The sequence below is a fragment of the Pantherophis guttatus genome, chromosome 5, assembly GCF_059756535.1.
Source record: "Pantherophis guttatus breed Tessera chromosome 5, ASM5975653v1, whole genome shotgun sequence".
Classification (NCBI taxonomy): Eukaryota; Metazoa; Chordata; class Lepidosauria; order Squamata; family Colubridae; genus Pantherophis; species Pantherophis guttatus.
In genome coordinates this window covers 56,770,672-56,787,138 of record NC_142067.1, presented here as the reverse complement: position 1 = coordinate 56,787,138, position 16,467 = coordinate 56,770,672, and the positions used below count along the sequence as shown (strand labels likewise).

At 39.9% G+C, this 16,467-nt stretch overlaps 1 protein-coding gene across 2 annotated transcripts in view; it reads right to left on the bottom strand.

The window, feature by feature from the left end:
* The window catches only part of ABCG1 (ATP binding cassette subfamily G member 1), a 51,541-nt gene extending 36,637 nt beyond the window's left edge, over nucleotides 1-14,904 (bottom strand). The window contains exons 1-2 of one of the 2 annotated variants that reach the window (XM_034423946.3): nucleotides 14,664-14,904; nucleotides 7,973-8,216 (exon numbers count right to left, since the gene is read on the bottom strand). In XM_034423946.3, the coding sequence (XP_034279837.1) occupies nucleotides 7,973-8,216; nucleotides 14,664-14,705 (286 nt within the window). In that variant the 5' untranslated portion in view covers nucleotides 14,706-14,904. Of the gene's footprint in view, nucleotides 1-7,972; nucleotides 8,217-14,030; nucleotides 14,369-14,663 lie in introns of those variants that run through there. The other variant, XM_034423947.3, reaches the window with a different exon arrangement.
* Nucleotides 14,905-16,467: the final 1,563 nt, after the last annotated feature.

Here is a 16,467-nt window from a genome sequence, read left to right as displayed (position 1 = left end):
CCGACTAAAGTTGTGCTTGCCGGTGAATGTTGGCGCGGGAGACCTCGGCTGCAGTGCTACTCCAACCAGCCAGTCCAAGCCCAAACTGGGCTGGCTGCTCCATCCCCACCGGTGGCTGGGTGATGCTGCACACAGGGCATTGAGTGGCTGTTGGTCGTATGTCTCTTTGCCAGTGGCCAGCCTGGAGAGGAAGCGCACGGCCTCGGCTGTGCGCTCAGGGAAGTGGCATGACAGCAGTTTCCCTGCTCAACCCCAACAAGTGATGCATGGTGCCCGCATCAGCGTCCTGAGAGAAGTAGGGAAGATCACTGCTTGCAAGCAGACAAGCAGAGGCAGCAAGTGTACGCCGCGCCGTGGGAAAAATGAGAGGCCTTGTTGTCCTGCAGAGCCTGCCGCTGCTTGGGGGAGGGGGGCGAGGAGAACGGCGAGACTCAAGGGAGTATGTCAGGTGGAGATGGCTGATTTAGGGCTGCTCAGAAGCAGAAGGCCCCGCCGCTGCCAGAAATTTGGGTGCCTCAGCTTCAGATCGCTCCCTCCCTCCCTCTCTCTCTCTCACACACAAATACAAACAGAGGTTGGAGAACTCTCTTGCTCTCTCTCTCCAAGTGCCCATGCACAGCCCATTTAAAGAAAGGGCATGCACGGCTGGGCGCGCTTGGCTGCAGGAGGAGGTGTGGTGCAATGGGGTTGTTTTGTTCTCTGCGGTGGTGCTTCGGGAGGGCAGGTGGACGTCTGCAGCTGACAACTATAATGAATACATCCACCTGCCCTCCCAAAGCACCACCAGCTCTGTTTGCTTTCGTTTCACGGTGGAAGAAGGAAGAAAGTGAACAGCGATGCCACAGCAGTGCTCCGGGAGGACAGGTGGATGTCTGCAGCCACATGGGAAGGGAGGGTGGCAAGAGCGGTGGCGGCCCCTTCCAAGCGCAGCACATGGAGGCGGCGGGCAAGGTGGCCCCGGTGCGCTTGAGCGGGCGACCAGGCGGGCGGGGGCGGGGCCATCAAGGATGATTGCTACCGGTTCGGCGAACTGATGCCAATCATCACTGCTGGTTTGCCCGAACCGGTCTGAACCGGTAAGATTTCACCCCTGAACTAGATTCAATTCACCAGACAATGGGAAGCACCACATAGCTATTGGTATTGTAGGGATGCACTGCAATCAATTAAAATTATTTAAAGCAGCCTATTTAAGATCAGGCTATTTATAAAAATAACGTTTTTTAAAGTTTTCTTCTGCCACCTTCAGTTGATATGAAAAAGGAAAAGGCATTTGCTAATTTCTGCTTTCCCAACATCAGATAACTCACTGGATCAAAGATTCCGGTCTATGAAGTCTAGTAGTAAAATGTGCAGCTGTTGCAACAGCAAAAAGTTTCATTATATTTGTTGGATTAGAATAAAGACAATTAAATTGATCAAGCAGAGTTTAGAATTTTTTTTTAAAGATTCCTTTAGCACTGTCTTTGCAGTGAGTTGCTACATCCTGAATTTCATTCAGTCTAACTGGGTATTTCCTTTTTTCTTTTTTTTAAGGTGGTTAAATCTTTAGCTAACTAAGATGTAAGCACACCTACTGTCAGAAAATGTAAACAAAATCCTGACTATAATGTTTAGGTATTTTGAATGTTAAGAAGAATGTGCATTTTTCTCTGGCGAACCTTCCTTCCTTGCTTGCTTTCCTCACTCATCTTAGCAACAGACGTAGTGCACCAATCAACTTCTGCTTCGTCACTGCCCCAGCATCACAGGCTGAGGTTACTGTAGTGCAATGACTGATAGTAACCGAGCAGGAGTGAGAGAGAACTGCTTCATGCGGCACCTCAACTGCAATGCACCTGCTACACAAGAACAGGCTTTTCTTGAATTCTCTGACTAGAAACAGCAAAACATATACAATAAATCCCATTTTTCACCATTTGCATTTCAAAAGGTAGGGTGTGGAATCTTGCCAGCACAATACAAGATATATATTTGTTACAAGAATGTGTCAAAGTGGAATTTACAACACCTCAACATTTTTTAAAACAATGGCATATTTATGCCACACTATTTCATTTGCCAAATGGGTGTACTCTTCAGTAAAATCTACTTCGATAGTGTTTAAATAGTGGTTTGCAGATTAAACATAAATACTTAACAACTGAAGTCTATTACTGGATCAAGTTTATCTTTAATTCTGATATTTGAAAAAACAATCTAAGATAAATGCAGCTAATCAAAATACATTAATTTGCATAGCAAGATAAACATATGAAAAAACAGCTGTGTTTCTTAATAACCTGAAAAAGTTGAGAATGTTTCAGACATTTGCTACAAAATGGAAAAGCAAAACATTTAACAGCATGCATGAAATTCACTAATCAATATATATACAGAAAAAAATGGGTTTGTGCAAATATCTTAAAAGGTTTATTTGCAATGATTAGATATTTGTAGTATTTATTATAAACTTATATTTTGTTGGGGGCTGCATAGGAATTAGTCAATAGATTGTACCAGAAATGTTGTAAGAGTCCTTCACATATTTTAAAGGTGAATATTTAATAGCATAATTGTAACATATGTGTACTAGCATGCAAGTCTCACAATGTTTAAAGGGGATTACTCCCAAGTGTTCATAAAATGGCAGCATAGCCCTTTAAAGCCAAATTACCAATTCTAAAAATGTAACAGATAAATAAGATAATAACATGAATTTCAAGCAAATACCAAATAGGCATATTTTTCAGAAATCCAGTGTTGATTTACAGTTAAAAATTGACAACCCCTATCATTATTTCATTAAAAATACTAGTTCAATATTTCACAACCTTTATCTTGCTTTGACCAGGTGACAGGATAGCAATGGATGAAATAAACTAGGCTCAAATGCATTAATTTGCTGAATGTAGATAACTCTATCTTCACTAAAAAACAGAGGAGCTAAAATGGCAGCAGAATAGCTGTGTGAGATGAGAGCTCTATATATTTCCATTTTGTTTTGGTTTTAAGTTTTCTGATGATCTTAGAGTGCTCGTCTTGGGTATCCACAGCTTGCCTTTACTCAAAATACTCCAAGCAGCTTCTTTTATGGGTATATAGTGTAGTGTATAATATAGGGAGCTAACTTTCCACAGGCATGGATGAATATTATTAGCAATCCTATAATTAGTCTTAGGAACCTATATTCTGTACAGGTAGTCCTCAATTTATGACCACAATTAAGCTCAAAATTTCTGTTGTTAAGTGAAACATTTGTTAAGTGAGTTTTGCCTTATTTTACAACTTTTCTTGCTACAGTTGTTAAGTGAATCACTGCAGTTGTTAAGTTAGTAACATGGTTGTTAAGTGAAACTGGCTTCCCCGTTGACTTTGCTTGTGAGAAGGTAGCAAAAGTTGATCACATGACCTTGGGACACAGCAACAGTGATAAATATGAACCCCTTGCCAAGCATCTAAATTTTGATCACATGATCATGGGGATGCTACAACCATTGTAACTGTGAAAAATGGTCCTAAATCACATTTTTCAGTGCCGTTGTAACTTTGAACAGTCACTAAACGAACTGTTGTAAGTTGAGGACTACCTATATAAATACAACCATGTTTGGCCTGAAAAAATCTAAGATGATCACTAGATGCAGCAAAGCTATTCAGGAACCATAACTCTTTGCTGCCATTTAGTGGTCATTAGTATTTTTACATACCAGCTCTGGTTCCTCTTGTATAAATAACATAACAAATATAGTAGACTATGTTCACAGAAATTAAAGGGAAATTGTACTTATTGTTGAGTATGGGGAAATGGAAAATAGAATTCAAATTAGAAGGAGGAAAAACAGGCAAATCAGTACAGTATACAATATCAGTTATTAAGCCCTCAACAATCTAAGACCTTCAATGGTCTGACATTTAATTTTCTGAATATTATTTATGGATGTTATTGTGCCACCTAATATATTGTCATATGGAAGGATTAATCTATTTCACAGTAAACAGCCAGAACCTGTTAAATGATCCTATGGGCTATAATCAAAACATCTGTTTGAAAACAGTAATCCCGAATACAATCGCTGGTAAAAAAAAGATTCCCTCAAGTTTAATGCTTGGTGATTACCTTGGCACTTCCATGAGTTTTCTTAGCAATAGTGCAGAAGCAGATGGTTCTTGCTTTCTTCTGATCTGTTTTTTCAGCTGTCCATCATCCCATTCCACTGGGATTTTTGATGGTCTCCCATTCAAATATTAACCAAGTCTGACTTTTGGGTTTTTCAATCATAGCTACTTGCTGTCATATGTTGCAAAGGGGATTCCCCTAATCTTTTTTATAACCAGAATTGAAGTGGACAAAACTGATCAACATTCTCTTCCTATAATCTACTGATTCTGCAAAGAAGCTTTGATCAAAGAATGAGGCTTCAGGAACTGGGAGTTGTGCTTTCCTTGATGAATCCTTACTCCAGGCTTCCAAGGTAAGTGGACAGCCTGGAACCTGAGTTAGATTTGGCTTTCTATAAGGGCATCTCTCTGTTACAAGGACTGTCAATAACATTCTCTCTCCTGAATAAAATGGAGGATTCATAAAATATAGCTTTTCCATAAAGTTATTATATCCTACTAGCGTAACACTAACCATTTAGATCGCAATTCATTCTTTGTTCACTCAACACTCTGTGCAAAATAGACTTCATTCTCTAACATGCTGAGTCTTTGAATTAATCAAGGATGGGGAGAAGGGGAGAAGCATTTTAGTAGACTATGCGAAAAAAAATTATAGAGAATTACCCATCAGAAATAAGCCATGCTAAAATTCTGTGCATCACTATGTTCTGAAAGTGTAAAACAAACAAGTGATATCATACAGCCAAGTCCAAAGACCCAGGTGAAAATCTAATTGCTTCATAATAAATATGGGACATTAGCCTCAAGGGCTTCATTTTTTTTCTCTAGAGTAATTATCTCAATAGATTTATTGACTAATGGAAATATCATGTGTGGCTTCTTCTTTCCTGGCAGAATACACATCATAAAAATTAAAGCATAATGTATAACTTTAGCAGTCCAGAATCATTCCTGCTAAACACTATAATTCTGTCAGCATGTTCCATTCAGTTTTAACAAATTACCATCAGGCTGATCAATGTTGTTGGAGATTATCAGTACAATATAGATTTGAAATTGGGTACTAAATAGAAAGCACTGCCTTTCACTATCTGAAGTTGAAAAACAGTATGGATGAGTTCCCATTCTTTTTAGCAAACATTTCAGAAATGTCAAATACCACTTTGAAGAGTTTTTGTCAGAATACATTTTATAAGTCTTAATCATATAGATGATGCTTATAGTTTTTTACAACAATTTTTTGTTGAAACACAAACTGCAAACTGTATTAACAAAAGCCTTAACCTTTTTGTAGTCTTCCATAAATTTGCAATTTTAATTTATTAAAGTTCAATTTGATAAATGGGAGTTGCAAGTTGTTCCAAGAGACAGGAGCTCCCACGGAGAATGCCCACTTCCATATCTTCAGCAGGCGTTTTCTGGTCAGACAGTTGGTCAGGTAGAATCTATCTAAGAAAGGTAGCCTCACAAATATACAGGCCCAACTTTACAGATAATAATCAGCATCTTCAATTGCACTTAGAAATGTATCAGCGGCTGATGCAGTTGTCACATGTAAAGAAAATTACAGTAACTGATGTACAAGATGACAAAGTATAAATGTATAAATGTCTTCAGTATTTCCTGCTCCAATAAAGGCCACAAGTGGTGTACTAGTCAGAGCCATCTTGGCCATGGCTTCTAGCCACTGTTCTAGCAAGAGCTGTGAGTCCAAGTGGGCCCCTAAATTACAAGCCTGCTCTTCAAAATGGAGTATTACTACCCTGAGAGCAAAAATTAGTAATAACCCAGAATCAGTGGGGTTCTGAATGAACAGATACTTTATTATGCCTGGGATGGGTATGAATATATATATATCCACCTGGCTGTTGGGAAACATAAGGTCATCTATGTTCCTCACTGGAACTTTGAAATATGGTCCAGATCACTGGAAGCTGCCTGATACTCAGCAGATGAAAAAAAGAGTGGAGAAACAGCTTTATCTTTCCACCCTTATCCTCAAACAGTAGGCTTAAAGTTGAGTTTATGCACATGTCCAATCGTGCTTAATCTTCATCTTCTGCCAATAACAGTCAAGATGATTTGTTACTGGTTTCATTCTCTGGAGAACCCAGGAACCATCCAGAACTGGTATATAGGGAGAGCCATTTTAGAGAATTCTCCCATCACCCTGTGTATTCTATATTTCAAACATTAACAAGGTTCTCAACAGAACTAGCACTGGGATCTCTCAAGCACAATTTGAAAAGTTTTGGATTCATGAGACACTTGAAGCTGATCTGAACTGGAGCCTCCTTTTTGCACAGGCTAACTGCAAAGCCTCTGGTCAATCCCATAATTAAATATCTACTTCTTAGGTTGGGACAACATTTCAGTGAATAGATTTCTGAGGGATGTGAAATCTTCTGGTTTCCAGTAAAAAAAAAAAAAAACACTTTTCATAGACCTATAAATACCACCTATATAGGACAACATGTACTCTGACTAAAATGCCCGAGTAAACATCCCAATGGTAATGCTTAGATACAGTCTAATCTCATGTTACTTTGTTCAAAATTATTGTTCTATTTTAAAAGGAATGTAATCTTTCCTATTTCTTGTTATTGTTATTTTCTTTCTTTCTTGGTTGCACTTTTAAACATCTGTTAAAATAGTATCAAATTAAATTATTTTTTAAAATGTCAAATCCCAAAGTTCCCAAAATGAAACACTACCAAACTACTTTTTAAATTGCAACAACATATTTTGTTAATCAAAACTTTTGAAAACATGGCACAACTATTTATACAATATTAAAAGTACCAGATTAACAGATTAACAGAGTTGGAAGGGACCTTGTACATCATCTAGTCCAACACCAACACCCCGCCCAAGCAGGAGACCCTGCACCCATGATGGTGAACCTATGCCACACGTGCCAGAGGTGGTACACAAAGCCCTCTCTGTGGGTACACGCACCATTGCCAGCTGCTCTTCTAGTTTTCAGCCAGTTGGTCATCACGGGCACTGGAGCACTGGAAAATGGCCTGAAAATGGCCCAAAAAACAGCCCAAAACCAGGCCGTTTTCAGGCTGTTTTTTGGCCATTTCTGGGCTGTTTTTCAGGCCAAAAGCGGCCTGAAAAATGGCCTGAAAATGGCCTGAAAAACAGCCTGAAAATGAAAACTATTTTTAGTTCAGGGTGGGAATGAGGGGTCATTAGTATTTTCTAAGCTTGGTTGCTTTCTTGCAGACATTTCATTACCCAAACCTGGTAACATCAGTGCTCCGCATCAGCCTAGTTTACCTAGTTTGGGTAATTAAACATCTGCAAGAAAACAAGCAAGCTCAAAGAGCCTCAAAAACCTCTCCAAGTCAAAATTAATCTTTTTAAAAAAATTTCTATTAATGTTCCAAACTATATTAGGCTGAATTGTAGACTAAGACTAAGCAAACTAATAAGAAATTGTGGATAGCAATCAAGAGCAAGAGATTATGCCACCAAAGAAGATGAGTACAACTGTGCAATAGAGGTTCTTAAAACATTTGACTATAATTTTTTCACTAAACTACAGAATCAACCACATAAAGAAATCAGCATCATAACAGCAGTGCAAGAAACAGAAGCCCTATATCATTAAAGACTTAATTTTCACCTCAAAACATCTAATAAACAGAATTCACACATTAGCCATGACATGTTAACTATGGTCTCCCAGCAAGTTATATAACTTAGTTTAATTCATATATTAGATACACTGAATTCACACCCATACTGAGCAAAATTGTGCTACAATATGCTCTGATGTACAAACCAATAATTCACTGCCCTTGCTACTGTTTGGTATATTACCACGATGTAAATTACATAAATATTCATGCTAGCTTACCCTTCTTGTTCCACCATGGTCCTTCTGGTATAGCATAGGAGAGGTCTTTAAATTCAATGTTCACAGCTGGTCTTCGAGGAAGGTAGGAGAAATGATGGGCTTCAGTCAAAACATTATCCATCTTCTTTAAATGGCCATTGAGCAAATGAATCTCTTGTGTATCTGTACCACCAGAGACCACCTCATCTACTGAAACACATATTGACTTTGGCTCAGGCATAGTAGATGAAGAATTACTGGCATTCTAGAACACAAGAGGAGAAAAAAAATAAAACATAGCTTTCTTGTGTTGTCCTCTCCTTCTCCCTCTCTCTCTCCCTCCCTCCCTCCCCCCTCTCTCCCCTCCCCCCCATTGCAAATGCAATTATTGTATATGTGTCTCAGAATAAGTCTCATACTACTATAGAAAAAGAGTTAACTCTATGCTGTTCTGCTAACATTGTTATTTTACAAGAAAATATGGCTTTGGAAATAGGCAAATCAGTCAAAGTGTGGCCCATTTTCTCATTTCCCCATTTTAAATTTGTTCTGCCTTTATGCATCATTCCCCATTCTCCCCCCCCCCATTTAAATAGCACTCTGCACCACCAAATATTGTTTCATAACTGCATTTCACTTAATGTGTAAATTTGAGAATTCTAGACTATGTTATTTCATAGTAAAGCACAAATTAACAAATGTGTTTTTCATGCTGAAAGGACTATTCCAACTCCAGTGTTCATTTTTGCCAATCTTAAATGTATTACTTTGGTTTCTTTGTCTGTAAATGAATGCTTACATGTTTCTTTTTCATAAACAACCTGAGATGTTCTTATCTTCCATTTGTATAAATAAACAACAATCCAGTACATTCATAATACTTTAGGTTTTATTTACCCCCTCCTTTTTTGCCTCTGTCAGGTCCACATAGCATTCATACTTTATATTACCCACAGTTTAGTAAGGTATTGTACCAAAATTGTACACTAAGGTTAATTTTAACTCTAATTATCAGTTGGATAATCTACCGTTAGGGGCATGCTTCCATTAACCATAGTTAAAATCAACTTGCACATTGTTTGACCCAAACACCATAAGTAAAAGCTTCCCATTTTTCTTTGGGGCCATGCTAGGGGAGAAGATGGTAACATGTGAAGCAATGTTTGTTACCGTTTATTGTAATACTGTATGTTGCCTCATAACTGAATGAGTATCCACAGGCACAGTGTAATCCAGGCAACAACTAGTAACAGTGTCATTAGTATAGTCAATGTGGAAAGCTTACAACAAACACTTTATTGCTAAGGCTAGGCTAAACACCAAGAATAAATTTGAACAATGCAGTTAAAGGTTTAGAGAATCTTCCAGAGTCATCCAATTAGTGTTGTGCCAACATGATAGTAATGATGTTACTTAACTTATTTGTATATTCAGGAAATACAATGAAGATGCAAAAAATTGATAATGTGTAAAACATCTGACAAAATCAAATATAAAAGTACTCAATAATCTATGGAGCTGCACTATATCAGGCCATTCTGGGAATCATCATATTTCTACAACACCATCAATGGAAGAGTCAAAGGTGGATTCCAGAATGAAAGAACACAGCATAAATTCCTTGGCTGCATCAGTGTCTTAGAGATAACAGAAAGCCCTTTTATACTTAAGCTAAATAGGGCACCAGATTTCTGCTATTTCCTCAGTCTATAAAATATGTTTCTGTGCAATTCATATTCTTCCAAACTCTCATGAGCAACTTTTCAGAAGGCATGTTAGGGCAAGAAAATTGACAAAACATGCACTTATATCATGCGCAGAATGACACTGAACTTGCTTCTTCACCTTTCTACCAGTTGGTAGAACAGTAGGAAATGTCTAAATAGCTATTAAATAAGTAACCTCTCCAGACAACCAGGCAGAAACAGGTTGTTTATTGTTTGCCATTTTTATGGCATCTTTTATAATGTAGTGAAGTAATTAAGGAGCCAAGGGAAATGTCTTGACATGAATTTGTGTGGGACCTTTGAGATGGGACAGATCAGGAAACACATCCCATAGAACTATATTTTCCTGAGATAGCTTATAAAAACAGAATTTTGCAAACCTGATCATGCCTCCCCTCCCTTTTTAAAAAAGTTTTTTTTTATTTTTCTACAAACATATCATTGTGTGAACAGTGTGGAGCCAGAGTTACATTTTAGTACAAATAAAACTAAAAGTCTATAAGATTGTTAATTGTAAATATGAAGAGTATTGTTTTATTTGTACTAAAATGTAACTCTGGCTCCTCCCCTACCTCTTCTACCCCATTAAATCAGTGAGGAGTCAGCCTGAGTCTCTTGTTAACTTTACATAACTGTTTCTGAATATTTGCTGCAAGGTTCTCTCCCAGTTCTCTACAATTTGGGATGGTAGTGTATGAGACAGCTTATAACTTGGACTCCAGGCATACACATTGCTGTCAGATACTAATGGCTTACAGGCTTGTAGTTATTCTTGGTATGTGTAATACTTGTGCCATTGATATATACACTTTATGCCAATTTCAAATATGAGAACATCTGTATTTGTTAATGTGCATCAAGTTGGTGTCCATTTTTAGTGATCACATAGTTTTTCTTGAGAACTATCTTTCCCCCCAAGGAAGTTTGGGTCTTCTAATGGCGTACCCACTGACTCCATCCACCTTGCTGCTGGTCACTTCTGCAGACTTCTCAAGAGAGCTAGGTGTCAGGGTTCCCAGTGTCTGACACTAGGTCTTCACATAATGTGCCCAAATATGACCCTGATCATTTGTGCCCTAAATGAGTGAATTGATTCAATCCGATCTATGATCCATTTGTTTTCTTGGTTATTCATAGTATTCTCAGCATTAGCCCCAAGTTAAAGTCATATTTAAGACCATAAACACAGATTTCACATAGCAGGAACTAAGGATCAATTTATCTGCTTCAGACATACCTTCACGCTATTGGATTATTTAGACTACTTCCACTCCACCACAACTTCCACTCTTAGTCCAGTGGTTCTCAACCTGGGGGTCGCGACCCCTTTGGGGGTCGAACGGCCATTTCACAGGGGTCGCCAAAGCCCTCTCTCGCCCCCCCCCCCACACCTTCACTCACCCTCACTCTCTGCTCTGTTGGATCGCCGGCTGTTTGCTTACCCCGCCCACTCCCAATCTACTGCTGCCTCCTGAGTCCCAGCTGATAGCTAGAGGAAAAAAAACTGTTTAAATTCTTGCTGCGGGGCTTCAAAGGGCCGCCCTATAGCCAGTGGTGGGATTCTGCCGGTTCTAGGGGGTTCGGCCAAACCGTTTGTTAAATTGCTGGCTTGCCCCACCCCTCCGCACACTATTTATTGCCAATAAATAGTGGTGGGCGAGGGGCGGGCGAGCCAGCAATTTAACAAATGGTTCGGTGTTTTTTTGTAATTTTTTTGCTGGAGCAGATTTTTTTTCCCCTAGCTATGCTGAAAAATGAAACTGAAAGTAAAGCAGGCTGTTGGCTTTGCTGTTGCTGCAACGTTGGAAAATTAGGCAGGCAGATTTCTTTTCTTTTTCCTCACCAAAAAAGGTAGGTGCAAACAATGGGAAATTTAGGGAAAAAGAGGAGAGTTCAAGATTTTAAAACACAAAAGGAAAAAAAGCTCTATTTAACTAGGGAATTGTAATAATTGAGATACTATTAATTGTATATTGTGTTGAAAGCAGAAATGGTTAAGTTGTGGTTTGGAGGAATATATGGGGGAAATTATTTGGTTTATTATTATTGGTAAATATAATTAATTGATTTGTAAGAAATTGGATTGTGTGGAAATAATTGGAATATTCATGTTCATATTGATTATGTAGCCACGCCTACAAAATAAGTCACGCCCACAGAACTGGTAGTAAAAAAATTTAGAACCCACCCCTGGTTGGGGGTCACCACAACATGAGGAACTATATTAAAGGGTCGCGGCATTAGGAAGGTTGAGAATCACTGCTCTAGTCCCTCAAAGGAAATGTGAAGATAAGCTGTTACTTTCTTTTCTGCTGATCTTGTAACATTGAGAACAAAGAGAAAAGAATTATCATCCTGTCTTCAGCTGCTACAGGTCTTGCAGTACAAAAATCCTCTCATTCGACTCCCAAAAAGGGGGGAAATATTAAATTGCTTGCATGCACACACATCCTCTACTTCATGTTCTATGCCTTTTTCTGAAATAAAGTATTCTGATGGTATGAGACCACAAAATTGGAAAACTGCTTTGTAACTGTATGTAGAATTCTCTTGCAGAAGCACTTCTAATTCCAATAAGGTACTTGGGTTTAGCTCAAACTACATCATTTTGATGTTTGTTTCTGTTGTCTTGTTTATTTATTTTACAGTGCAGAGGGAAAGAGAAACATGCAATTTGGACAAGAATTCAGAAACTTAATTTTAAACCTCAGATGATAAAATGAGCATTTCAGAAATAATTAATTCTAGTTTGCTTCTGGCTGTGATTCAAGATGCTGGTCGCCACATAAAAAGCCCTGCTTGACATATGGTCTGGTTATTTGAGGGACCACCTGTCTCCCATTGTATTTGATTGGCTGGTTTAATCCTACAGAGTTGCCACACTCCAGATTTTACTGATTAAATAATGCCATCTCTCTGGACCCCAGAAGCACGCCTTCTTTATAGTAGCACCTGGTTTCTGAAATGAGGTTCCCGTCAAATTTGAATAGCTTCTACCCTACTTGTATTTCAAAGAGTCCTAAAGACATGGTTCTTCATCCAGGCCTTTGGTGAGGACAACTGATGCCCCTTTCTTCTTTTTTGTTTCCTGCTTTTATTTGCCATGATTGTTCTTCTGTCTTGTGCTGTTTTTGTGAGATTTTTGTTTTGTTCTTAAATGTTTTTAACAATTATAAACCACTGGGAGTCAGGCAGCATACAAATTTAATAAATTATTTCCTTTTAAAATCTTCATCCCTAGCTACCATATGTAAGAGTTTTATTGGGTATGAGGCAGGGAATTTCTTTTAGTAATAGTAAATTCAGAGATCATAATAATGTTAAGGTGCTTATTTTGGGAAATGAGAATTCATAGAAAAACCTGACATATTCTGGTAGAGAAGTTCTCTGAGGATGGGCTCCGGCAAAGGTCAGAAGACTAAACCTCTGATTCCCTAGACGGACCCAGATTGTATCCTGCAAAAACAGTTCAGTCTTGGATAATGTAGAAAGAGACCATCATTCCAAACTGTAATGAAGAGACTTAATAGTATGCATGTCAAACTTATAATTATATATGTCTAACTTCATGCATTACATGACGTAACAGATATGCTCTCCATCTCAATTTAGGTAACCTAGCTCTGCTTTAATGCTCATTCCACTTTCCTGTGGCTCTTTAAATCCAGATTTCATCACTAAGGGGGGATTTTAAATCCTGTTACACAACAGTAACTATAAATCCATTCCTTAGCCAGCAGATGTATTTGATTACCAAAAAAAAAAAAAAAAAAAAAGAGTTTATCTTCCAATTAAGAACAATTTTAAGAAAATCGACTTTCTGGTTCCTTTTACATCAAATTCATTATATAAAGAGCAGCAAAGGTATTTGTGCTTCAGTAGAAGTGTTTTCGAATCACAGGATGCGCCCGTGAAAGTCTGAGCATGCTCAGAAAACCATCCTCTTCTCTCCCCCTCCATTTTTTTAATGAGCGCAACACTGAGGTAACTTTCGGTCAAACCCAAGCTATATGCAGCTGACTTCAAATACAGGATGATGTAAATGACGCCCTCCCTCCCCAACCCCCAATCCCAACCCGCGCCGAGGAAAATAAACATAAACCTTTCGAATTTAATCAGTCTATTTTGATACAATAAATTAGATCTTAAAAAACTTTGGAGGCTTTCGGTTTGGGCATCTGCCGCCCAGCCAATGGGCAATACATTCATATAAATTACATTAGGGGATTTGCATTGTGAAAATCCTTTCCTGACATTACCAGCCATTTCCGTGTCAAGGATACCTTCAAAAAGCAAACGAGAAAAACCAGAAAACATCCGGCCAAAAGGAAAAAGGAGAAACAATTGCTTACCACAGCAATTTGCGTGCTGGGAAACAACGCAAGAGAAAAGGCGAAGGATCCTTCTTCTGTCCCTCCAATAAGAGCAAGGACTGGCAAGGGGAGTCAGATCCAGGAAGCCACCGCTAACCCACCTCCGAGCAGGCTCTCCAGGTCCCTTCTGGAGAGGAGAGAGCGGCGTCCTTCCCCTTGGTCTACACATGAAGGAACTCCGCGCTTTGAACTCGGCCTCCTCTCTCGGGGGGCTTCTAAGCGCTGGGCTTAAAAATAGAGACCCAGCTAACAGCCCGGCTTCCCTTTCGGAAAAGAGGAACAAGCCAGAGGGGCGAACAAGATCAAAGGCTGCAGACGCGGAAAGGGAGGGCGGGGGGGGGGGGGTGGCAGGCAGCAGGAGTTCTCCGCGCCTTCAAACTCGAGCAGCGCTTTCTGCCAGGGGCCCAAATTGCACCTTTTTGCTTGCTCAGTTCCTCCCACGACTTTCCAGCTCCCGGTTTCCTCCGGGGGTATCCAAAATGCCTACGGCAAAGGTAGGCAAGGTAAGACCCTGCTACGATTTGCGGAGGGACGGTGCCAGCTGCGAGGCGCTCCGACGTTGCACCTTACCGAGGAAGGGAAAAGAGAGAGACTCCAAAAGCATCTACTTACCAGAACGGCGCCCAAGGAGAAAGCAGCCATCAGACATGCCATGTGCCCCCCAGGCGGCAATCACGGGAGCAGGAGAGGAGAGAGACAAAGGATTGGGCGGGAGGGAGGGAGAGGAACCCGCAGCAGCGCCCGCAGTCAGCCGAGATTGATCGGCTGCTGGAAGCGGCGCCGGGAAAGCAAAGGGGAAACGGGGCCGGTCCAGATCCCGGCCGCTTCTTCGCCAGGGCGGCTCTATCTCGGCATCCTACCGGCTCTTGCGCCCTATTGGCTGAGAAGCCGAAGGGGGGCGGAGCATACTCTCTGAGGGTAAACGTGCTCTTGTTTTCCTTCAAGTTTCTCCAGGGCTGAGCGTCGCTTCGCTTCGCGGCGGTTTAGATCAGCTTGGAAGGTTTTCCCCCGCCCCGCCCCGGCAAAGGGGGACCGTACACGACTGTACGCTGCCTGAAACCGATATTTCCCGACCCAAGAGGGAGAGAGCGGGGATAGGGTTTCCAAAGTAAAAAGTGGCTGAGGAGGGCGGGAGGTCAGAACTGATTTGAGGCTCCTGCTCTGCATCTTCCCTCAGCACAGCACTCAGGTAAATGTAGGTCATGCTGCAGCTTGTTCGGTGGTGCCGGCGATAGCGCTCTATACATTTCCAGAAGGACAAGAAGTTTCAAGGTTTAGACTGAGTTTTGTGTTTTAGCCCAGAATAGTAAATAGTGATATGGAATGAAATCGGTTTGACTAATCCCACCTGTTGATTGTTTATATTGAAGGAGCAGGAAATTCATTCATTGGCAAAACTGTTTCCCCAATGTTTATAAGGCATGGTGCATGGGGGGAGAGAGTATCCTTGTTGCTTGTGAGTTTGGAAGATTTAGGTATGAAACACTAGTGTCCTTCCTAAGTGGTGGCACTCAGGCATCTAAAATATATTGCAGGTCTTATCCTTAAGGTAGATTTCTTGCTGTATTCTTGCTTATGATTGACAAGTTGCCATATAAATTAATATCTGGATGTTAACTGTTAATCAGAACTAGCCACAATGAATTGTATGCAACTGTGTAAAGTAAAAAAATCAGCTGAAGGAAGATTACAGAACTGTAATGTTTGTTTCCATACTACTATATCTATTTATCTTCATGTGGGCTATGATATCTCTGTTCCTTGAAAGTCTAAAAAAGTGACAAGAAGAGTCATGAAATACTACATCTAACTTCCTCAGTGGTTTCCTGTTCTGAAGTGATGCAACATTTTAATATCTCACACTTTATTTGAGATGTCCAGAGATAGATGTAGTAAGGTGTTCAGCAGTGTTATTTCAGAATTTTTACAAACACATGCTATATAAGCAACTAAAACAAATTGTTTTCTAAGTACAGCGGATATTCCTTAACATATAAGAAAGTGACCTTAGGGTACAAAACAACACTCCTTACTCTTTAAAAGGAGATTCCCTAAATTATGGATCTTTCATTGCTTGGGGGACTGAAGATGTGACTCCCACTGCAAATATATATATGAACACTGTGGAAAACATTTCACCGCTAAGTGGCTTCACCAAAAGAGTTCCACTGATGGATATTTCAAAATGGAAGAGAGTTTTGGTGAGATAAGGACAAAGCCATTTTCATGGAGTACAGTATATTATGGCTGCAAAGAAGGCCAACAGCATCCAGAAGAGTATCAAGAGTGTCATAAAGTTCAGATTGTGGGAAGTAATTATCAGTTCTATTCTGCCTTAGTCAGACCTCACCTGGAGTATTATGTTCAGTTGTGTATGCTCCAGTGTAAAAAGAACATTGTTAAACTGGAGCAAATT